Source organism: Eulemur rufifrons, chromosome 7, assembly GCF_041146395.1.
Source record: "Eulemur rufifrons isolate Redbay chromosome 7, OSU_ERuf_1, whole genome shotgun sequence".
NCBI classification, from domain to species: domain Eukaryota; kingdom Metazoa; phylum Chordata; class Mammalia; order Primates; family Lemuridae; genus Eulemur; species Eulemur rufifrons.
This window is the reverse complement of record NC_090989.1, coordinates 190,373,195-190,395,663: the sequence shown is the minus strand read 5'-3', so window position 1 is coordinate 190,395,663 and position 22,469 is coordinate 190,373,195. Positions and strand designations below refer to the sequence as shown.

Sequence of the window (22,469 nt, the reverse complement as noted above, 5' to 3'; positions counted from 1 at the left end):
CTAAATTACATGTTTCTGAATGAATTCCATTACTGATCTTTGGTATACCACCTATATGTTGACGTAATGTGTAGTGCACAATTCTGAACACTGTGTGTGGTTACTCCTCTGACTGTTTCTCACATTCGAGAAGGTGCTGGGGCATGGAATCCTACCACCTATTCTGCTGTCTCTACCATTCAGTGACCTGTCATCTTGTCCTCACCCAGTTAAGAATTCTCAAACAGGATAGGACTTTAGAGGGATGTGTCCTGCCATGCTTCTCAGAAATGTGTAAGTGAACACTCTGTTATTAGTACTTACGCGATTATTTTTCTAAATAGATTAACCAGTGGGGATGCTAGGCACATTCATCTACTCAAACCAAGATTGGTTCTTTTGCTGCCAAAGGCTGTAGCCACAACAAGAAATAGCTTCTATTTCAGTAACGTTACTAGAGTGGTGCACATTCTCTCCCACATCGCCTGGGAGCTTCCCGTGCGGAACAGAGATACGGTCTGTCCTCAGTGCATAGACAGACTGCAATCACGAGAGGGTGTCAGATAGCAGAAGCAGCTACCTGAGGGAGATGACCCAGCAAGGACGTTGAGAAAGCCGGCTTTGGCCCAGGCTGATCTGAAGATGTAATGAGCAACTGTGGGAGGTGGTAGTTGATCAGAAAAGGATCTTGGGACAGGATGAACAGGCATACCGGTATACCACTCAGACTCTCCTAACTACTTCTACCATGATTTATCATGTCCAAAGTTACCTTTTCCTTTATTTTAAAAAGAAAATGAGGTGTGTATTACACTGGGGAGTTCACAGATAGTTAGGATGGAAGACACAGAACAGGCATCGAGGCACTGTGTCCTGCCTAGGGCTCTTTGCACACAAGCTGTCTGAGTCAGAAGGTGGCAAGACGGCCGGCTCAGAGTCTCTTCATTCCATAGATAATGTCTTGCTGTTGGGTAAGCACTGACATTGCGGCTAGCATCACACAATAGCTATTATACTTTCTAGTCCCCTTCAGTGCTCTGTGGATCCAGATTGGGACTAGTATGAGGGGCCCTCACTCTTGGGTTCAGTAAGTGCAGGGTTGGCACTTGCACGAACCTGAGAGAGTATCTTTATGTTATGTACCCTAGGCATCTCACTTGCTATTATTTTTTGAGCAACTATTATGGTCCAGGCAAAAGAAACTTCCAGACAATGTATATGCCTTTATTTAATCTTCATAGCAACCCTATCAGGGTAGTATTATCTCCAATTTTCAGATAAGGAAACAAAGGCTTAGAGGAACAAATAAAGCCACTCTTTGTCCATGGCAGTGAGACCGCAGTGCCCGTACTCTTCAGTCCTAAAGAAAATGCTATATTTTGACTCTAGTGTTGATTGTTTTTCTGTTTTCCTTCTCATGAAAAGTAGTTTATCAGTTATGTCCCATCAGCTTAACTCTCACTCATCTTCTCTCTCATTAAATAGCAATTTATTGGAGGGTAGAGCTCCATATGCAGGGGACAGTGTGTTTATCTGTCTGTCTGAAGATAAGAAAAGGGAAAGGGCTGCTTCTAAAAAGTGAATTATTTAGCTTATAATGGAGCAGTCTCCACAGGACATGGTCAGTGGCAGGAGAGTCTGGATCAGCAGACTGGGAACCATGGGCTTCATCATTAGCTAACGGGGAGTCAAGGGAAGAGCCCCGCCCCCTGCGAGCTTTCCCCAGCTGTCTTGTTTGTCCAGTCTTACTCTCCCCATCCTGTGATCCTGTGGGAGGAGCATTAGTGAAACAGTAAAGAGACAAAGTAGAAAGTGTTTCAGATCAACCTAAGTCTGCACCCTATTTCTGATACAAGTTACTCATCCTCTGTGAGACTTGGTTTCCTAGTCCATAAAATGGGAAAAATCATACTTTGAGGGTTCTAAGAATTAACATAATACTTATGAAGGTTCCAGCACGATATCTGTCACATAGAAGATGATGAATTAGTGGCAGCAGTGGTTATTAATGTGACAGTGTGTGTGTGTCACAAGTAGTGTTGCAGTGAGGGGTGGAAGGGCCAGAGAGAAGTGAGGTAAAGATGAAGAAGGTGACAGTTTTCAGAAGAGCAAACACACTCAGGAGGGACTACTCTGGCACCGTCAACCATCAGCCTTCCACAGGAAGCTTGGGTCCTGGGCATTTAGAGCTCTCCTGGGCCCCTGGGTTTCTTTTGCTTCTAAAAGATGGGGAACAGCTGCTATGCCCGCGCTGCCAATTCATGGAGACAGATTCATGGAAAACTGGGAAGCTCCATGAACTTCACAAGCTGTTGCCATAAATTGGAAGAGAAAAGGATACTTCTGGCCGGGAGTGGGGGCTCACACCTGTAATCCTAGCACTCTGGGAGGCTGAGGTGGGAGGAGCCACTGAGCTCAGGAGTTCGAGACCAGCCTGAGCAAAAATGAGACTCCATCTCTAATAAAAATAGAAAAAGTAGCCAGGTGTGATGGCGTGTGCCTGTAGTCCAGCTACTGAGAAGGCTGAGGCAGGATTGCTTGAACCCAGGAGTTTGAGGTTGCAGTGAGTGAGCTACAGTGATGCCACTGCACTCTAGCCAGGGCGATAGAGTGAGACTTTCAAAATATAAAAAGGGGATACTTATCTATGTTAGATGTTGTGGCTGTATTCATTTAATCCTTACAACAGCCCTTTAGCAGAGGCTATGCCTCTCCCGCTTCCCCTGGGCACTCACCATTCTACTACGTGCCCACAACATCCTATTGCAAGTACCTGTGACTGCCTGAGAACTTCTCTTGGCTTGTGTTGGCACAGCTGGGAGTGTCAGGGACCTAGTGCCCCTGAGGCAGCACTCAGCCAGTGAAAAGGAAAGTGGAAGGATAAACACCCCAGCTTCCTCACCCCTTCGGTGGAGCAACTCTGGGGCACATTCTGCCTGTCTCTCAGAGTTCTATGGGATTGAACCTCAGTAGCTCCCAGCAGCAACTTAAGGCTTCTTTCACTTCCTACCTCGCTTCCAGCTCCCCTTCAGTGCTTCCTGGATCTCGACTGGGACTAGTGTGAGGGGCCCTCAGTGTTGGGCTCACATAAGTGCAGTACTGGCGCTTGCAACTACCTACGAATATCTTTATGTTCTGTGTCCTGGGCATCTCACTTGCATTACCTTAAACCTGTCCCTGTCCTGGATGACTTCCCAAATAAAATATTTGCATTCAAATTAGGTCTCCTTCTAGGGGTACTTAACCTAAAGCAAATCCTAGAAGAAATTAGTCTCCATTTCTTACATATGGAAAACTGAGGCTCAGAGCAGTGAAATTCGCCTAAGGTCATACAACTGCAAATGGGATGGGATTTGAACCTAGGTCTGTCTGACACCAGAGCTGAAGCCCTCTCTCTCTCCTGTACCACACTATCTTCTACCTCCCACTTTACTCACAAAACTAATGACTCGATGGAAATTTCAGATTAGAAATTTCAAAGTAGCTTTGGCCTTAAATTGATTTTAGCAGATGGGAATCTGGGGGAGGGGAAGGCAGGTAGTAAGTGGATGGGAGGGTTGGTAGTTAGGTAGAGGTGAGCGTCTATGCAGGTGGTAGGGCAGGTGATAGGGGGATGTGGTCAAGTCCGAGGGTTGGGACCAATAAAAACAAAAGAAACCACAACAGGAAGATCTTGAGGTTAGGGAGCATTCGCAGAAGCTAGGAGCTTATGACCAAAGGCAACCTTTCCCTCATTAACATAGTAAAGCTCACACCCCCGAGCACCATGACAGTTCCAGAGGCAGCCATACAAGGACAAAATGGGAGGGTACATGATTCCAGGAATCTCCACCCACTTCCCCCAAAGGCATGAATATTCTACCCCCAGCTTATATTAACATACTAGGGATTAGCATAAAGGACAGAGCTTACCCTGGGATGATGCTGCTCCTTACTGGAGCAGTCCGCTCTCTACTGACCTTGAGAATGTACTATACTGTCTATACTCTGTCTTTAAACTCAGGATCATCTCCACTCACAGGGAGAGACCTGTTTCTGTCTCGGGAACTTACTTTCGCTTTGCAATAAAAGCTGCTTGTGTGGAAATGCTTCGTGTCTGTCATCACTCCGTTGTACCAGCCCTGCTAGTGATTCTTCCAAGCAAGGGGCCAAAGAACCAGGACAGCTCTCCCTAACCACACCTGACGGTTACCAGTGGGAAAATGGAAGAGTGTGCACATCCAGAGTGGGGAGACTGCTGAAAGCATACGCACCAGGGGTTACTTGTTTCCTCTCAGTTTCTAAAGCCCTGGACTATTGAGGTTGTGGAAAGATTCTTCAATTTAACAAAAATTAACTGGTACCTATTCTTTAGTAGGTCTAGAACGGAGCCCTGAGGCTCCAAAGGTGAATAAGAAACATTATCTGGGAGCCCACAGTGTAGTGGGGAAGATGAACACAAACAGATGATTTTAATAAACTTTTATAAATGCAGTGATACAAGGAAATCAAGATACTATAGAATCAATAAGCTGGCCACACTCAGCTAGGGTCAGGAACAGGAGGAGCTTGTCAGGGAAGGGCTCCCTGTCATCATTGGTGACTGAGCTGTCATTTAGCAGATGAGGGAAAAGTTACGTGAAAACGTGGGTGAGGCCAAAGGGTGGAGTCATTCCAGACAAATCTGCACAGCAGTTAGAAGCAGCTGGATGCGTGTAGGAGAGCTGCAAGGCTCGCCCAGAGTTTAGCGGGTGTGGAGGGAGGGGTGGGGGAGCTTATGGAAGCCCTGTGTGCCTGGCTTGGAGCACTGTAGGCATCAAGAAGCCAGCCTGTGAGCAAGCTCAGGGGAGGGCCTCCCAGCCCAGCAGTGGTACCGTAGTTGCACCCACCTCTCCCCCAGCTGACTGCCTCTCCTAATTCCTTAGCTCCTGTACAGCTGGAGATTGGCACTAGGGGGGCCATGAAGGAACCTTGGCAGGACTCTTCCCTCCCTGGGCTGGTCAGTGACCATCTGGTATCTGAAGAGAACTGCTAGCAGCCACTCTACCTCTGCTGCAGCCAGACCTGTCCCAGCTGCTCACAGACCTCAAGCCCAGCAGGCCTCCTCCCTCCACTGGCCTTGACCCAGACCTTCCCTGACACTCCGACTAGGGGACCGGGGCTTTCAGAAACAGATGAGGAGCCCTGGCAACGCTTGTCAGGGGCGTATCCTCACCCTGCCTCAACTGGCTGCAGACTCTGGCTGTTGTCACGAATCATAGCTGGGCTTCCGCCTTCAGTTCCACGTTCTGTTCCACGTTCTCTCCCAACTAAACAAAGTTGAGAGAGACTGGAAGCCCAGGCTGGGGAGGATGCTACATTGTGGTGTTGTGGGTGATGGCAACTTTGCCCCTATTTACCTGTCCTTCAGAGCCTATGTGCCTGGTTGGTACCCGGGAGGCTGCACAGCAGGAACAATGTCTGGCAGGTTTCCAGGTCTAGTCATGCCAAAGCTGATACAGGAGCCAGCGTCCCTGGTTTCCATCCTGGTGTCATGTGGAGGCCTTGTACAATCTGTGGATAGCAGTAGGGTTACTGCTGATGAGGTAGCCTGAAGTTTTGAAATGTCTGCTCAACAATTTGCCTGGAGTGAAGATCGTTGCAATCTGTCGAGTCTCCTACAGGAGTGGCCTAAGGTTCCGTGCATTCAAGGAGCCTAGTTCAGCAGAAGAACATCTTTGTGGCCAACAGCTCCACAGCAGCCTGAGACTCCCCTTCTCCTTCCAGCAGAGAAGACTCACCGTGTGAATGTGCTCACCTCCCGGGGCCTGCAGACTAAAGGCTAGACTCCACAGTCTGGCTGTCACCGTGCACCCCCACCCACCTGGATCTCTTCAGGCCCTTGGAGCTGCACCCCGTTCCATGAAGAAACCTGTGAGTTTGTGATTCATGATTTTGTGCATTCTCTCCTTTGTCAAGGGCTACCTCTGTCAGCACACTGCTGTTCTTTCTTAAGACTCAGCTTCTTCAATTTGCCCTGCCCACCCTTGGGCAGAGTCAGTCCCTTCCTCTCGTGCTCCCACGTTGCTTCTTGCTGATTCAGTACTTACATTTTGGAAAATTGCCTGTTATCCTGCATAGTTCCCAGGCTAGGCTCCTCCAGCTCTTTTCCAGGCGTGAGCCACTACCTCAAAACTCAGACTCTGAGTGTTTATAAAATGAACAGAGCTCTAGCATTGCAGAGGAAATGTCCCAGAATCCTTGACCCAATTCAGGGCTCCAGCTTGCTGTGGGCATCTTGCTGAAGTCTGTACCATGGCCCTGCCTACCCTGGGCTCCTCTTAGGGTAGACTTGGAAGGGAGCATAACTTCCTGAATTAGCTGGTGTTTGGTAAGTGGTGGTGGAGGAAGAGGGTGGGGCCTGGGGACATTATAACTTAGGTCACCTCTGAGTGTCATTTTCGGTACAGAAAACGGTCACTGAGGTGCCTCACACTGAGAGAAGAGCTCAGACCTGCGGAGAGTGACTGCTGTATCTCCCAGGCAAGTGCCTCTTTGGTCTAATTCCTGTCTGCTTCAGCCCCAGCTGCCTTGTCTTCGTCCCCCCTGCTTGGCCCACCACAGAGGAAGTGGAGGCTGGAAAGACTCCCAACCTCAGCAGGGCTCCCTGGGTGACTTTCAGAAGGAAATCTCACTTCATGTAGCCCGTTCATCTAAGGGAAGCCAAAAGGCCCTTACTTCAAATGTGTGCAGAGCCTGGGCTGAATTCTGGGGCTATTGCAATGAAGGAGACATGTCCCTCCTCACAGGGACTCTCAGCTGGAAAAGATAGACCTGAATACATTTACCTAGGGTGTAAACACTGGGGTTTCTTGGGGGAAGCTTTACAGACTCTGGCATGAAGAAGTGTTGAATAAATGTTGAATGGATGAGGGAGTGAGTAAGAGTGATTGAACTGACGATTGAGCTAGCTGGGCCTCAAAAGGAGAGGGCCACATTTGTAGCCCTTGGGCCTTCCAAAGGGAATTGCCTGGGTTACTTCATTTTACCCTTGAAATAGACCTGTAACATCTAGAACGAACATACCACATTCCCATTTGACAGATTTGGGGAAACTGAGTGTGGATATATGTGATTTGGCAGAAATCTTGCTTTACCAAATACGAAGAAAACTCCCTCTTCCCCCTGCTTCCAATTTTAAAAAGCTGTATTAGCACATACTTTTGCCAAACCCTGTGCTGGGCCTCGATGCAGAGGTGACTCAAGTTGCGTGGGACAGGGAGGTAAACAGACTGGAAGCAGAGGTATCAGCAGGAGGCTGTTGGAATCATCAGACTGGAGGGCAGTGCCTACACCAACAGGGAGGCGCGGATGCGCAGGAGAGCTCTTTCGCAGAGCCTGAGATCCAGCTGCGCAGAGGAGGTGAGGGTCAGGGCTGTACACAGGCAACTTAAATGGCTGTGTGAGAGCGGAGGCCTCTTGATGCCTTCAGTTAAGGTGGAGAACAGAAGATCTGTGTGGGAGACAGTGAAGGAGCAAATGAACATGGCTTTGACTGTTGGATCTGAGGAGCCTCTCCGGGACCCTGAGAGTGGTGTCCAGCAGGCCACTGGAATTTAGGATTTGGCTTAGGACGGGTAGATTTAGAAGCCCTGACACAGAGGTTTTAATCAAACCTGGGGATGGGTGAGATAGAGTATGGAGAGAGGGCATGTCCAAAAACCTGGGATCCCCATTGTCTAAAGGGAGAAGAGGGAAGTTACTGATGGAGACTATGAGAGACTCAGAAGGGAGACTTAGGCGAGCCCGGCTGCTGAAACCAAGGAAGGGGAGAGTTTTGCAGCAAAGAGAATGGCTCATGGCTTTGCATGCCTGTGAGAGGGTGATCCTGAGGTGGAGGCTGAGGAGGCGGCTTGGGATTGGGCAGTTAGAGGTCACAGGTGACCATGTGGAGGGCAAATTAATGAGAGTAATGGAGGTAGAAGGTGGGGAGGGGTTGCAGCTGTGGGAAGGTACCATCTTTCCAGAAGTTTTGCTGTTGCGAGGAGGAGAGGTGAAGTGACTCAGTGGACAGAACCTCTGCCCACACTGGGCCTTCCATCGCGCCTCCCCGTTCCTCGCCCTGGAGAGCAGCGGGTCCCTGCAGGCTCTCAGGGACCACCTGGAACAATGGGGCCTCTAGCTAGGGTGAGCGAATGCCTGACGTTGCTACGGTCCCTTATGGCGTGCAAAGGATTATCTCCTTTAATCCTCACCAGAACTTAGTTTTCCACGTTACAGAGGAGGAAATTGAGGCTTGTAGAGTTTTCATTCAGATTCAGCTAAATAGATCTGAATGTGCACTCTGAGCAAGGTGATTTGCTCTCCTCTCACTCGCCCCACAGCCCGGTGGCATATGTTGGTCCCCATTTCACAGACGAAGAACATTAGGCCTCCAGGCTGAGGGGTGGCCCTCAGCTCTGAGCACAGGCCTCTTTCTGCTCTGCGTCGCTGCACCTTCAAACCCACCGAGGCTGGCCCTGGTGTTGCACGCTGCACTTCGTAAAGCATTTCCCCAGGTGCTACTCCATTGAATGCTCACAACAGCCTTGTGAGGGTAGATATTATTTCCTCTTGTCCTACAGATGAAGCTGAAATCCAAAGAAGTCATAAATGACTTGCCCAAAGTCACACCATTAGTGGAACCCCTTTTCCAAGCACAGATCCACCCTGCCCACGTCTCCTGTCGCCTTCAGGGTGAAATTCACATCCTTCCGCCCGGCACAAGGGCTGTGCACAGTGCAGCCGCCTGCTTCTCTGGCAGACCTTTGCTTCCTTCCTACCTCACAGCCTGGGTCCCAGACCTCTAGCACGTCCCTGACTTGCGCACCACAGTGGCGTGTCCGCGTATCACACGTGGCTGCCCCCTGTCACTGCCCACGCTAGTCACACCGTGAGGTTCCTGAGGGCAGAGCCCAGGTCTGCTTCAGCTGTACCTCAGCATCTGGCACACGAGGCCTCAGTGGGAATTTGAACGAATGACAGAATGAATGAATGGATGGCATTTGGACTGGAAATCAGCCTTCCCGGTGTGCTCTCATTAAACACGCTTCTGGAAAGCAAGGGCCTTCTGGCTGACTACTAAAGGGTCTTTAGTGGTCAGAGGTTCTGATTTCTGCCCCCAGCAGGCATGGAGCTGGTCTGGGTTACAGCCTCCTCGGGCCTGCAGAGCGCGTGCTTGACCCAGCTTGTCCCTTTCTCTCCCATAGGTGGAACCGCATGGACTCCACTGGGCCTGTCGGGGGGCAGCAGGGGGAAGGAACCCCGGGCCACTCCCAGGAGGGCTCGCCCCAGCCCTCAGACAGCTCGGCACTGGTAAGCTTGGCCCTGGGTTCCTGTCTCATGCTTACGCAAGCCGCAAGCCGTTCAAGCGCAGCGTGACAGAAGCTGCTGCGGGCCCTGGGCTCGGACCCCCGCGGCCGCTTCCAGCTTACCGAGCCATTCCCATCCGCTCTGGTCACCAGCTCCTTTGGGGCTCCGACAGCCCCGGGTGGGGATTGTCTCCTCATCTTACAGATGAGCAAAAGGGACTTAAAGAGGTGACATGACTTGAGTTTAAGACATAACAGGAGCTTGAGCTGAGGTGCTCGAGCGCCAAAGGTATTGCTTTGGTCACCTTGCCACGCAGTGGGTTGTGCACACGCAGTGTGCCACCCTTGCCCCCAGTGGGTTGGCACAGTCCAGAATGGAGCCTCCCAGGGTTGTCTCGTAAAAAGCTGTGTTCTTGAGCCTCTTCCTGTCCTGCTTCTCTAGTTCCTCCTGCGCGTCTCCCTCTGTGTGCAGCCAGGCACGCGGAGATGACTTTAGTGCCGAACTCGTGCCTGAGGTTTGCTCAGAAGTGAGTTTCTCTTTTTCCTGTCGTCTTGACCAAGATTTAGAAGGGTGTGTATGCAACCACACCCTTGGGCAAGAAACACTTGTGCAAGTCATTTCATATCTCTTCATCTTTATTTCCTCATCAGTAAAATGGAGGAAAATAAAGTCGAATGAAAACTCCCCTGCACCCGGAGAGCTAAGTTAGCTCGCCGAGGTAAGGGCCTGCGCAGGAGGCCGTTAAAGCGTTCGGAAATCGTTCCCTGCAGTTTCTCTAGTTTTCCGGCTTGTTCTGACATCCACTTGACTAGGCTTGTTGCCCAGACTGTGGGGCATCACCCCTCACTGCATTGCTTGCCCCCTTCTCCCTCGTCCAGCCCGTGCCCAGCCCCTGCTGGAGACGTTTCTTCTGCGCCCGGCCGGGAGGAAGCGGGACTGGGCGGCGCCTGCCCAGCCAGGGCCTGTGGCCACCTCCTCCCTTACTTCCTGCCCTCCCTCCTGAGCGCCCAGTAGGCCCACGGCTGCCCTGCTGGCTCGGCTGCAGACGCTGCAGTTTAAAGAATTCCCTTTGGCTTTGGGGGACGTCACAGGAATGGCAGGTTTCCCACGGCCTTGGGCCCCCAATCAGCACCACAGGCCCCACCCCACTCCCCTTCCTGTGACCTTAGGCTGAGAAAATGTTGGCGAATCACACATGGTCAGCGCCCAGCCCCATCCCAGAGTCCCTTGCCAACTCTTCCCCGAGTCTCCTTTTGCCACAAGAGAGGACATGGAACGAGGCTTCACAGGCCGGCTGTGCCTGGCGCACTGAGGAAGGCCCCTGTCACTGAGCATCTGCTATGAGCCAGGTGCTGTCCCAGGGCTGCTCGTCTGTCGCCTTCTCAGTCCTCACGGCATCTCTGAGAAGGGGCCACTGTTGTTCCTGCTAGAGGGAGGAGGTCCCTTGCGCAGAGGGGCGAGTGCCAGGGCCGGCTGATGGACACGGGAAGCCGCGCCGGACTTCACACGCTCCGATGCTCCTCTCCCCGCTCTCCCGGCCGGGCTCTCGCCCGCTCTTCCTGGGGGGCAGGCGGAGGGGCTCCGGGAGCTTCTCCTGGCGGGTGTGTGCCCCGTCGGGACCTGCCAGGGAAGTTCTTCTGTCTTCCTTGCAGCTTCCGCCTCTTCCTAGTCTCTCCTCCTGAACCTCACGGTGTGCCCAGGAGGAAAAGGAAGAAAAGCATCAATGTGCCCCAGCCATTGACTTACCCATAACTCTACTGTTTTCATTAAGCAATGATAAAATATCCCTCACGTCAGAACAGCACTTTACACTTTCACACACATTATCCCCTTTAGTTCTTACGCCACCACAACCATTCGGTCAACAGCAAATCCCGAGAGCCCGTCGCCAGCCAGCTGCCCCCCGGCCCTGAGATACAGCCGTGAAAAGACGTGGTCCTGGCACTGGGGCACTTCTGAGGATATTACTTTCTCAGTGACTGAGGCTCAGAGAGATGTGACTTTCCTAGGACTACTCAGCCAGAAAGTGGCAGGGCCAGGACTTAGATGTGAGTTCCTCTTGCTGGGCCCGGGGGCCTCTTTCCTGCAACTTTTATCAGCCCTGGTTCTTTCGGGGCAAGTTGCTAGTTTTGCAAGGCTTCGCATTTGTGTGGGAACATCTCTGCAGTCAGATCTGTTTCTCATCCTACCCTGCCCCTCCATAGCTGCGTGGGCGAGGCATGATCCGCCTTCTTGGAGCCTCAGTTTCCTCGCTGAGAGCGTAGGAATAACCACCGCTGGCATGCACGGCTGCTGGGAGGATGCGCTGCAGGGCGAACTCAGCTGGACACCCGGCACTCCAGCCAGGATTATCCGCCCCCTTAGGAACCCGTTTCCCTTTCTCTTCCTAAAGCAAGAGGCAGCACTGAGTCATCCTCATCTTCCTCAACAGGAATCCCCTCCACCATGGCTGTCCCTGCAGAGGCCTCGTTATGCAGGCACCCGAGCCGTTATTTCAAAGATGTGTGTCCCGTGTGGGGCAATGGGCCACGGGAGAATTCCTGCGAGACAGGAAGTGAGGTGTTTGGAAAGTCTAAGCCTGGGGAGGATGAGGAGCTGGGCTGTGACCCTCCGATGAACCCAGGGACACTGTTGGGACTTTTCTTTGAAGGATGGGTGAGAGGGTCGTTGGGGGAGATTTTGCACACAGGGTGAGATCCCCGGGCTCTTGTTAAGCCCCTGGGCTTCTGGTGGAGTGGGAAGCCAGGACGTGCTGTCCTCTGCCGTCTCTGCCTTCTCACCCCCCTCAGACTCTGATCCACTCTGGCCCAGTTGTACCCCAAGTCCATCCCCTTGCTCTGGAGAAAACTCCTTCATGCTTTCCCCCCCGATCTTCAAATGGCTCGTCCCCTTCACTCATTCTGGTCACCTCGTCAGGGAAGCCCTCTTTGATTCATATCTAAAAATATGTTTCTCCCCTGATCACTCTCTAACTTCTAATCCTGCTCCCTGCTTTCAATAGCCACCATCACTAGCGGAACCACATTCCATGTGTATTTGCCTGTTTTCTGTCTCCCACTCTGGAGTCCGAGCTCTGCGGGAGGGAGCAGGGCTTCGTTGATTCTACGCATGGTGGGGCGGGGTGGGGGGGGATGATGGGGTGAAGGAAGGACTGTCCTCTGCAGTGCGGTCTCTAAATGCTCCTGTGTTGGGCTTGTTCAGGTTCACAGTCTGACAGTGGGTTAGGAGAGGCAGGCACTTGAACTTGAACTTGAACTTGAAGTTTATTCACACGTTTGTTCTTTCAACAACAACCCACTGAGAGGCTCTTGCTCGGGGTACTGGGGCGGTTGGGGGCCAGAGAGCCACCAGTCATGGTGTGCCAGGGGAGATCTCGCCGAACCCTGGATTCAGAGAAGAGTGGCAGGATGGAGGGTGTGGAGAGCTGAGAGGAGCCATGGGAACATGGGGCAGCAGGAGCAGGAGGTGGCTTCTCTCTCCAGGACGGAGCCTTCTGAGGATGCCTGAGCTGGGTGTGGACTGAGGGCAGCAAGAGAGGCAGGGCGTGTGCGGGGACAAAGAGTGGGCCGGGGGCGGGGGGGAGCGGTACTGGGGAGACCAGCGAGCCTCTGAGGGCCCTGGGCGGCCTGCTGGCTAGCTCCTGGGGAAGCAGAGGGGAATCCGGCCAGCCCAACAGGGCTGCTTCCCTGATGTTGGCCTGGTTCTCCCCAGATGCAGGAGTGCCTGCAGCAGTTCAAGGTGACAGGGGCACAGCTGCAGCAGATCCAAGCCAGCCTCCTGGCTTCCATGGAGCAGGCACTGAGGGGACAGGCCAACCCTGCCCCTGCTGTTCGGATGCTGCCCACGTATGTGGGATCCATCCCGCATGGCACTGGTGAGTAACACAGAATAAGCTGGTATTATAGGCCAGGCCTGGAAGAGGGTACTGATCTGGGGGAGGGGAAAGTTCCTTATCCCTGTTCCCCATCTCTAAGGTCTCTTGACCAGACTTTGCAGGACTTGGGGATTTTTCTAGGAGGCAGAGGGCTCTGGTCTTGCGAGCTGCGTGCATTTCTGTGACCTGCTTGCCCTCTAGAGCAAGGAGACTTCCTGGTGCTGGAGTTGGGAGCCAAAGGGGCCTCACTGCGTGTTTTATGGGTGACTCTAACTGGCATCGAGGGGCATAGGGTGGAGCCCAGGAGCCAGGAGTTTGTGATCCCACAAGAGATGATGCTGGGTGCTGGCCAGCAGGTGAGTGCTTGGTGCCTAATCTTTGGGGTCCACAGCCCAGGCTGGGTAGCTGGGGTCAGGTGGGCAAAGCTGAGCCCCCAACCTGTCCTGCAGCTCTTTGACTTTGCGGCCCACTGCCTGTCCGAGTTCCTGGACGCACACCCTGTAAGCAGGCAGGCTCTGCAGCTTGGGTTCAGCTTCTCTTTCCCTTGCCACCAGACGGGCCTGGACAGGGTGAGGTCAAGCGGGCATGGGGACGGTGGGTGGAGAGGGGGTGCAGCCCCACGAAGGTCGTCAAAAGAGTAACTCAACTACTCTGCTTCCAGAGCACCCTCATTTCCTGGACCAAAGGTTTCAGGTGCAGTGGTGTGGAAGGCCAGGACGTGGTCCAGTTGCTCAGAGACGCCATTCGGAGGCAGGGGGTGAGTGGAGGGGCTGACGGGAGAGCTGCCCATGTTGGCCCGGGCCTGGCACACAGGGGCTGTGCCTGTGCTTCTGGGAGCGCCTGCTTTCCTTTCCTTTCCTTTTCATGTCCTTTATCCAGTCTAACCCTGGGCTACCTGTCACTACCACTCCCATTTTATAGGTAAAAATCACTGAGGCTAAGAAAGATCAAATAAACGTTCAGGACCTGGGGAAACAAACATGAAAAGAGTTTGACCCTGTCCTAAAGGTTTCACAGTCTAGAGGAGAAAACATTCTAATAAAAGATCATCCCTGCTGAGGTGTGCTCAGATGTCTCTGGGAGCACTGGGGAGGAGGCCCCTGCGGCTTGAGCAGGACCTGAAGAAGTTCGCCCGATGCTTTAGCTGGGGCAGGGGAGGAAGTTCTAGTCGCAGAGAATGGCACATGCAAAAGTCTAGATGCCAGAGAAAGGCGATCGGTCTGGACTAACCCCCCGAGGTGCTGCATGCAGTGGCTGGAGGTCAGGGCTGGGAGGAACGGGCTGGCCTGGACCGGCAGAGGCGAGCAGGGTGCAGTCTTCAAGGAGGCACTCGGTGTCGGGCCCTCACCCTGGTCCTGCGGGGCCCCTGGAAGTGATGGCTGAGAGTGGGAACCACTGTGACCCTGAGGGCCTGAGCTGGGGGAGGGAGGAAAACGCCCTTAAGGGTTGGGGCCCTGATGTATGTGGCACCCATGTGTGGGGCGTGCAGACACGTGTGTTTCATGGACTCCGGGCATGTTCATCCAAGCCCAGGCTCCGGTCTGCCTATCCTCCAGGTTCCCCGCCAGCCACTCAGGCTGTCCCTGCCCTCTGCCCTCTCCCCTGTCCAGGCCCACAGCATCGACGTGGTTGCCGTAGTGAACGACACGGTGGGCACCATGATGGGCTGCGAGCCAGGGCTCAGGCCGTGTGAGGTTGGGCTTGTCGTAGGTACGTAGGGCACAGGCCCTCTGCGGTGGTGGACGGGGCGTGGCTGCCTGGCAGGCAGGCCCTGACAGGGTCGTCCCTGCCAGACACTGGCACCAACGCATGTTACATGGAGGAGGCGCGGCACGTGGCAGCGCTGGACAACGACCGTGGCCGCGTGTGCGTCAGCGTCGAGTGGGGCTCCTTTGGCGACAGTGGGGCCCTGGGGCCGGTGCTGACTACCTTCGACCACTCCCTGGACCATGAGTCCCTGAATCCCGGTGCTCAGAGGTGGCTTGGTGGGGCCCTGACTTTCTATTCCAGGCCCTGTCACTGCTCAGCTCCCCACCCCTTCTGCTGCCCCTGTCCTCAGGCCCTCAGGCTCCTCCCTCTCATTCTGAGGGTCTTCAGGTTGCTCCCTGGGGGCCCTGGCCTGCTTCAAAGAAGGAAGGGCTCAAGGTTCTAGAACCCAGAGTTTTCAACCCGTAGCCTTCCCTTATTCGTGACTCTGGCCAGCCTGGCCAGGGTGGGGGCTGGGGACAGCTGAGCAGAGTGTTCCCTCCTTCCTTTGGAGCCTGCTGCCTCTGCAGGGGGCCCCTGAACCTAACCCAGGTCAGAAGGGCAGTGGGATCTGAGCAAACACCCAGCTGTCCTCTGGGGGGCCATTTGCTTCGGGATCTTTCAGTCTGGGGGCCCCAAAGACAATGATCCCTCTTTGGGAGCTCTTGGGGCCAGGTAGACTGAGGGGTTAGGAAAGGTTTCATCCGGGTGCCCTTCCCACCTGCAGGTTTGAGAAAATGATCGGGGGCCTTTACCTGGGTGAGCTGGTGCGGCTGGTGCTGGTGCACTTGGCCCGGCGTGGGGTCCTCTTTGGTGGCCGCACCTCCCCTGCCCTGCTGAGCCGAGGCAGCGTCCTCCTGGAGCATGTGGCTGAGATGGAGGAGTGAGTGGGGGAGCAGTGGCTGCGACAAGGGGGTTCTTGGCTTGGGAGAGGGAAGGGCACTCTGTCCCCAAGGTAGCTATGGGGCTTTCATGGGATGGGGAGCTTCTGGACTACCTGAGCCCCAACTGGCAACCTGTCCCTCTCAGCCCCTCTGCTGGAGTAGCCCGTGTCCACGCTATCCTGCAGGACCTGGGCCTGAGCCCAGACACCTCGGACGCTGAGCTTGTGCAGCTCGTGTGTGCAGCCGTGTGCACACGGGCTGCCCAGCTCTGTGCTGCTGCCCTGGCCTCCGTCCTCTCCCGCCTGCAGCGCAGCCGGGAGCATCAAGCACTTCAGGTTGCTGTGGCTACCGGAGGCCGAGTGTTTGAGCAGCATCCCAGGTATTGTGGGAACACGATCCTGTGTGAGCAGGTAGCGTGAACGTGTGTGTTTGACGCACACCCAGAGGGCACGCTGGGATCATGTATGCCAGCCAGTGGATATGTATGTCACTTGAGCCAACCTGAGCTATGGGAGGCCAGAGGATGCGCAAGGAGAGAAGAGATGCTGCTCTCTGTGTGCGCAAGGGTGGGGGTCACTGGGCGCACGGCGATGGCCGGTGCGTGGAGCGGATCTAGAACCAAACAGACAAGGCTGTGGCGCTTGGGCCTCTAGCAGGCCCTGGGGGGCGGGGCCCAAACTGGTGTGTCTGGTGTGTGTCCGTGCAGGTTCTGCAGCATTCTGCAGGAGACGGTGATGCTCCTGGCCCCAGAATGTGATGTCTCCTTCGTCCCCTCTGTGGACGGGGGTGGCCGGGGAGTGGCAATGGTGACTGCAGTGGCTGCCCGCCTGGCCAGCCACAGGCGCCTACTGGAGGAGACCCTGGCACCGTTCCGCTTGAGCCACGAGCAGCTGGCAGCGGTGCAGGCACGGATGCGGGAGGCCATGGCCAGGGGGCTCCGAGGGGAGGCCTCCTCTCTCCGCATGCTGCCCACTTACGTCCGGGCCACGCCTGATGGCAGCGGTAAGAACCTGCTCTGAGTGTGGGACTGGGGCACGGGCTCCTCGGGGTCATAGTGTGTCCTGGAGCTGGAGCCACAAGCCCTGTTCTGGCACTGAGGATCTCTGCTCCACAGAGCGAGGGGACTTCCTGGCCCTGGACCTTGGGGGCACCAACTTCCGTGTCCTCCTGGTGCGTGTGGCCACAGGAGGTGTGCAGATCACCAGCCAGGTGTACTCCATCCCCGAGTGTGTGGCCCAGGGCTCTGGGCAGCAGGTACCCACAGCCTGAGCCCTGATGACTGAGGAGGTGAAGGGCCAAGGCAGGCCCGGCCCTGACCCGCCCTGTCCCACAGCTCTTTGACCACATTGTGGACTGCATTGTGGACTTCCAGCAGAAGCAGGGCCTGAGCGGACAGAGCCTCCCCCTGGGTTTCACCTTCTCCTTCCCATGCAGGCAGCTTGGCCTGGACCAGGTGAGGGGCAGGGCCTGGAGAAGCGATCCCCAAGGGCCTCCCACCCACGTCCCCTTCATGGAGTGGGCGGGAGCCTGGGGAAAGGGCCGGGTGGTGGTGGTGGGGGTGCAGCATTGCTGGGCTGGGCCTGCACCTAGCCTCAGTTTTCCTAGACATCATGTGCCCAGGCTTAGGGTCTGGGGCATTTGGGAGCAGTGCAAACCTAGATTGGGGCTGACCAGAGGACACATGGTCCATTTCAGCCACAGCACTGGTACACTGGCCTGGGGTCCTGCGGGCAGCAGCGTCTGTTCCTGTCTAGAAGGGGCTTGAGGTTGCATGGGGGCTTTTGCCCTCTCTCCATTTCCTTTCCTGGCTTGTTTCCTTCTCACTGCCTGACTGGGGTGGCAGAGTGCCAAGCTCAGGTCCTCACCCGGCACACACCTCGGTGTGTCCTTAAACCAGTGCCATGGACTTCTCGATGCACATACCTGAAGCTCCTGTCGGAAACAGCATCTTTCAGGCCTCTGGTCCAAGCTCCCAGGAATCTCCTTCTCAACATCCCTGACTTCTGCTTAAAAGCCTCTTGTGCTGAGGAGCTCGCTGCCTCTGAAGTCATCCTCTGCATTCATAGACAGCTGTGATCTCTGAAAAGCTTTGCCTCATCTACTCCAACCGCTACTTTGTGTGGTTTCCAGCCGCTGCTCCAGCGCTGACCTCCCGCTCACACGAGACTCTCTCCTCTGCTTTCTTTCACACGATGGTCCTTTGCATTGTGCAGCGGGCCGTGGTCGCTGCTGCTCGGCTCCAGGCTAAGCGTGCTTGTTCCTGTTGATTATTCCTTGTAAGGTGTGGGAAGCAGGTGTGACTGTGCAAATCTAGACGTACAAGAAACATAGGTCTTATTAATTTTCTATAACTGAACTTAATTTCTGTGTTGAGCCCACATTCTTTCCAGGGGCGAAAACTTAATGTGAGGACCCCCTTTGCCAGGTAGGGGCCCCCCTTGGCTCCGTAGCATCATTTGCTGTGTGGAATGTGCAGACGTGTGGGGAACTCGGGGAGATGCCCTGGCCCCTGCTCTCTAAGAACCCCCCTGCCATTCCCCTCTCGAGTCTTGACACCTCCCTGGGCATTACCTGGGGAAGGATGGCAGAGGCCTCCTCTGTTGTCAAATCACTCAAATTCTTCCACCACCACTGCCAACTGCCCCGCTCCCAGGGTTTGAGCCCAGGGGGGAGGGCACAGAACCCCTTCCTCAGGAAACCACTGGACACCTGGATCTGACTCTCCTCCTCCTCCGCCTCCCCAGACCGGGAGTCTCTGTCCCGTCTGGGAGCAGGGAAGCTTGCTCATCGTCTGGTCCCTCCGAGTGGCTCTTCCTCTCATTTCCCCTCTCACAGTCTCTGGTTTCTGTTTTTGAGACAATGAGCCTAGAACAATGGGAAAAGGCATAGCAGGAATTATTATTGGGGGAAAACATTGGTTACTATTTCTAGAATCTTCTGCCCCAAGGACTTCTAGGGCTGCCCTGCATGCTCCTACTTTGGGCAGAGCAATCGTGTTCTCCTAACAGCCACAGGCTAACCCCTGACCCCTGCCCTCCCTCAGAGCACGCACACTGAGGGGCCTGCCATCCTTTCAGGCACAGCCAAGCCCCTTGTCTCTAAATGCACAATCGAAGTCCGTTTTCTCACAGCAAAGGTGGTCTGTCCGGCCCCTCCCATCCTGCCCAGGTGTCTGGGTTCTGGCTTCTCCGCACGCCCCTCACCTGTCCCTGGAACACACATGTGACTCTCCCGTTGACACAGTTCTGTCCCTTCCTCTCAAGTAACTCTTGTAAGTTCTTTCTGAAAGGGAAAGGGCGGGATCTGCTGTCCTTTGGGCCACTGAGCCTTCTCTGTCCTCCCCCCTCTTACCCACAACACTTACTGTACCAGCTCTGTTCCCTCCTGACCCGATGACACAGGACCATTCCTTCTGGGCCAGAGCCTCAGACCTTCAGGACATTCTGGAACTGATGGCAGAAGACATAGGTCAGATCGTTATTAACAGGCTTCTGCGCCCCGAAAGCCTCCTGGGGAGTTGGGAGGCACAGAGGGCAAAGCCTTCAGCTGTGTGGCAAGTGGGCTGCCTGTAGGGGGTAGAAATCACACGCTTCTGAGGGTGCAGGCTTTGGGGAGGCAGAGCGAGACTTGAGGGGGCCTCCGGCATCCTGTTCCTTGGTCCCACTCCAGGGCATCCTCCTGAACTGGACCAAGGGTTTCAATGCATCAGGCTGCGAGGGCCAAGACGTTGTGTGTCTGCTGCGGGGAGCCATCTGGCGAAGACAGGTAGACGCCTGCTCCGGGGGTGCTTTGGGGCTGCGGCAGGCCTTTAGAGGGGCAAAGGGTCTCCTGCTGCCGGACGGGGGGCCCTCTGCAGTAGAGACCTCTGGGTCCAGGGCTGGTTACTGTGACAACCACGTTGCCCAGCAACTAGCAGCATCCTTTTGCGTGCAGGCAGTGGAGCTGAATGTGGTTGCCATTGTCAATGACACGGTGGGAACCATGATGTCCTGCGGCTATGAGGATCCCCGTTGTGAGATAGGCCTCATTGTTGGTGAGGAAGGCCCTGCCCTTTTGTGCCCCTACTGCTTGACAATTCACAGCCTCCTGTTGATTCCTCAGTTCGGATGTTCCCTTGGCCTCGGTGGGGTGGGATCATTCCTGTCTGTCCCAGTGGGCTCTGGAACATTCTCTTGGGCTGGTAGTCTGGAGCTTGGGTGTTTAGTCCAGCTCAGCTACTGCCTCATGGTCATCTAAGCTCTCTGAGCCTCAGTTTGCCGATCTAGCAAACGAGTCTGAGCTTTGGAGTTACACAGATTTGGGTGGAAATATCAGCTTTGTGCTTTCACCTGTATGACTTTGGGCAAGTCACCAGAGCCTCAGTTTCCTCGTCTCAAAGGTGGAGCTAATGACAATGCCTGTCTCAGCGTCGTGAGGATGAATGGAGGGGGCAGAGTGTGGCACACACAGTGTTTGGAACTGGTGGGAGCTGGGCAGTGAGGGGCCTTCAGATAGTCCAGGATTCTAAGTCTATTAAGCACCCTCCCTGCGACCAGAAGGGGCTGGGAAAAGGGACAGGAAGACACTTAAAAGCAGAGGAAATCGCTGCCTTCTCAGAACTGACCACTGAGGGAGGGTTAAGCCCGGAACAGCAGGTGGCAGTCCGCGAGCTGACTTGACTGCAGGTGGGCGGCAGCAAGGCCAGGCTCAGAGAGGAGCAGCCCCGGGGGGAGTGGAGTTGAACAGGAAGCCTTGGAAGGACGTGGCTCTGTCGGGGAGAAGGGAGCCAGCAGCTCCTGGGGCATTGGTACCTTTTAGCACCAGGCTTGTGGCAGCCTCTCTGATACAGGGAGCTTCTGGATCACACAGTGCCTGGCATGGTTAGGCACTCGGGAGAGGTTGCCATGTGAATTAACAACTGGACAGAGGAATTCCAGGTGGGGCCAGCGAGGAGCCCACTCGCCTAGAGCTGAAAATGTGTTAGGGAGAGGAAGGAGGTATCTTCACCCAGGGTGTGCCCTCTGCCCGGAACGCCTTTTCCATTCTGTGCTTCTTGGCTTCAAAACCCAACTCAAATGTCGCTTCCTCGCTCTAGCTTTCCCTGACCCTGTAGGCAGGAAGACTCACCAGTGTTCTGGGATACCCACAATGCCCTCTTTTGTGCTCCTGGGCACAGAGGCATTAGCAGAGCTGGCTGTTCATTGCCCATCTTCTGGCCAGGCTGTGGGCTCCTCATGTCTGATCTCTCCCTGTTCCCACAGAGAGGTGGTGTTGGCAGGGGAAGCAGAGGAGGCCTCTAGACTTTGGTGCTGGCAGGGGCTGCACAAGGGATGTCAGGAAGGAAGGAGGGCCAGGACCAGGGTCAGGTTGTGAGTAGGGGAGACGGAGAGGTGGGGAATGAGTCCAGCTTTTACCATCTTGGTGTGGGACTTTGTCTGCATCAAGGCGGCACCCCTCCTGGCCTCTCTGCAGGAACCGGCACCAATGCCTGCTACATGGAGGAGCTCCGGAATGTGGCAGGTGTGGCCGGGGACTCAGGCCACATGTGCATCAACATGGAGTGGGGTGCCTTTGGGGATGATGGCTCACTGGACATGCTCAGCACCTGCTTTGACGCAAGTGTAGACCAGGCATCCATCAACCCCGGCAAGCAGAGGTGTGGGCTGGGCCCAGGCAGTGGCTGGCACTGGTGATGGTAGCCAGTAGGGTCTCCTGCCCTGGGCACACACACGTGTTCACGCAGGTTTGAGAAGATGATCAGCGGCATGTACCTGGGGGAGATTGTCCGCCGCATCCTCTTACATCTGACCAGCCTGGGCGTTCTCTTCCGGGGCCAGCAGATCCAGCGCCTTCAGACCAGGGACATCTTTAAGACCAAGTTCCTCTCTGAGATTGAAAGGTGCCGGAGGCCTGCATTGCCTTCCCACTGTCAGAGTCTATCTGTCCGCTGCGGGGGGTGTTGCTGGGTGGTGGCGTGGGGGTCTCCTCTGGGGGACAACCTGGGAGAAGTCGTGAGAGTGGGGGAGCTGACGAAGGACCCTGCCTCTCTGCGCTCTATTCCTTCCTTTCCCCCAGCGACAGCCTGGCCCTGCGGCAGGTCCGAGCTATCCTGGAGGATCTGGGCCTGCCCCTAACGTCGGATGATGCCCTGATGGTCCTAGAGGTGTGCCAGGCTGTGTCCCAGCGGGCCGCCCGGCTCTGTGGCGCAGGCGTGGCTGCTGTGGCAGAGAAGATGCGGGAGAACCGGGGCCTGGAAGAGCTGACGGTGTCTGTGGGGGTGGACGGGACCCTCTACAAGCTGCATCCCCAGTGAGTCTGGGGGCACGAGCTGGGGAGGGAGGGGTGGCCAGATGGGGCCCGGCTGGCCTTGGCTCACCCCAGCCCTCCCCTCACAGCTTCTCCAGCCTGGTGGCCACCACAGTGCGGGAGCTGGCCCCTCGCTGTGTGGTCACCTTCCTGCAGTCAGAGGATGGGTCCGGCAAAGGGGCAGCCCTGGTCACTGCCGTTGCCTGCCGCCTTGCCCAGAAGACCCGTGTCTGAGGAAGTCTCCACGGAGACTCCAGGCCACGGAGTTCTCAGCCCCAGCCTTGCTGGAGCAGGGTGTGGGCCCAGCTGTCCCATCACTCAGGACTCCCAGGACGGCCCACGTGTGAGCACTCTGTGGCCATCTGGCCTTGCCCCCTGGCTTTCCCCGAAAG

The 22,469-nt window shown here is 55.3% G+C and overlaps 1 protein-coding gene across 1 annotated transcript; it reads left to right on the top strand.

Moving 5' to 3' along the window:
* The first annotated feature begins 9,195 nt into the window (after positions 1 to 9,195).
* Positions 9,196 to 22,450, top strand: HK3 (hexokinase 3). Its single transcript, XM_069473921.1, has 18 exons — positions 9,196 to 9,291; positions 13,000 to 13,162; positions 13,364 to 13,518; positions 13,612 to 13,731; positions 13,824 to 13,919; positions 14,773 to 14,872; positions 14,956 to 15,139; positions 15,636 to 15,791; positions 15,938 to 16,171; positions 16,499 to 16,794; positions 16,907 to 17,046; positions 17,126 to 17,245; positions 19,462 to 19,557; positions 19,726 to 19,825; positions 21,244 to 21,427; positions 21,515 to 21,670; positions 21,847 to 22,080; positions 22,167 to 22,450. The coding sequence occupies exons 1-18, from the start codon at positions 9,196 to 9,198 to the stop codon at positions 22,309 to 22,311; spliced, it is 2,775 nt and encodes a 924-aa protein (XP_069330022.1). The 3' UTR covers positions 22,312 to 22,450.
* Positions 22,451 to 22,469: the final 19 nt, after the last annotated feature.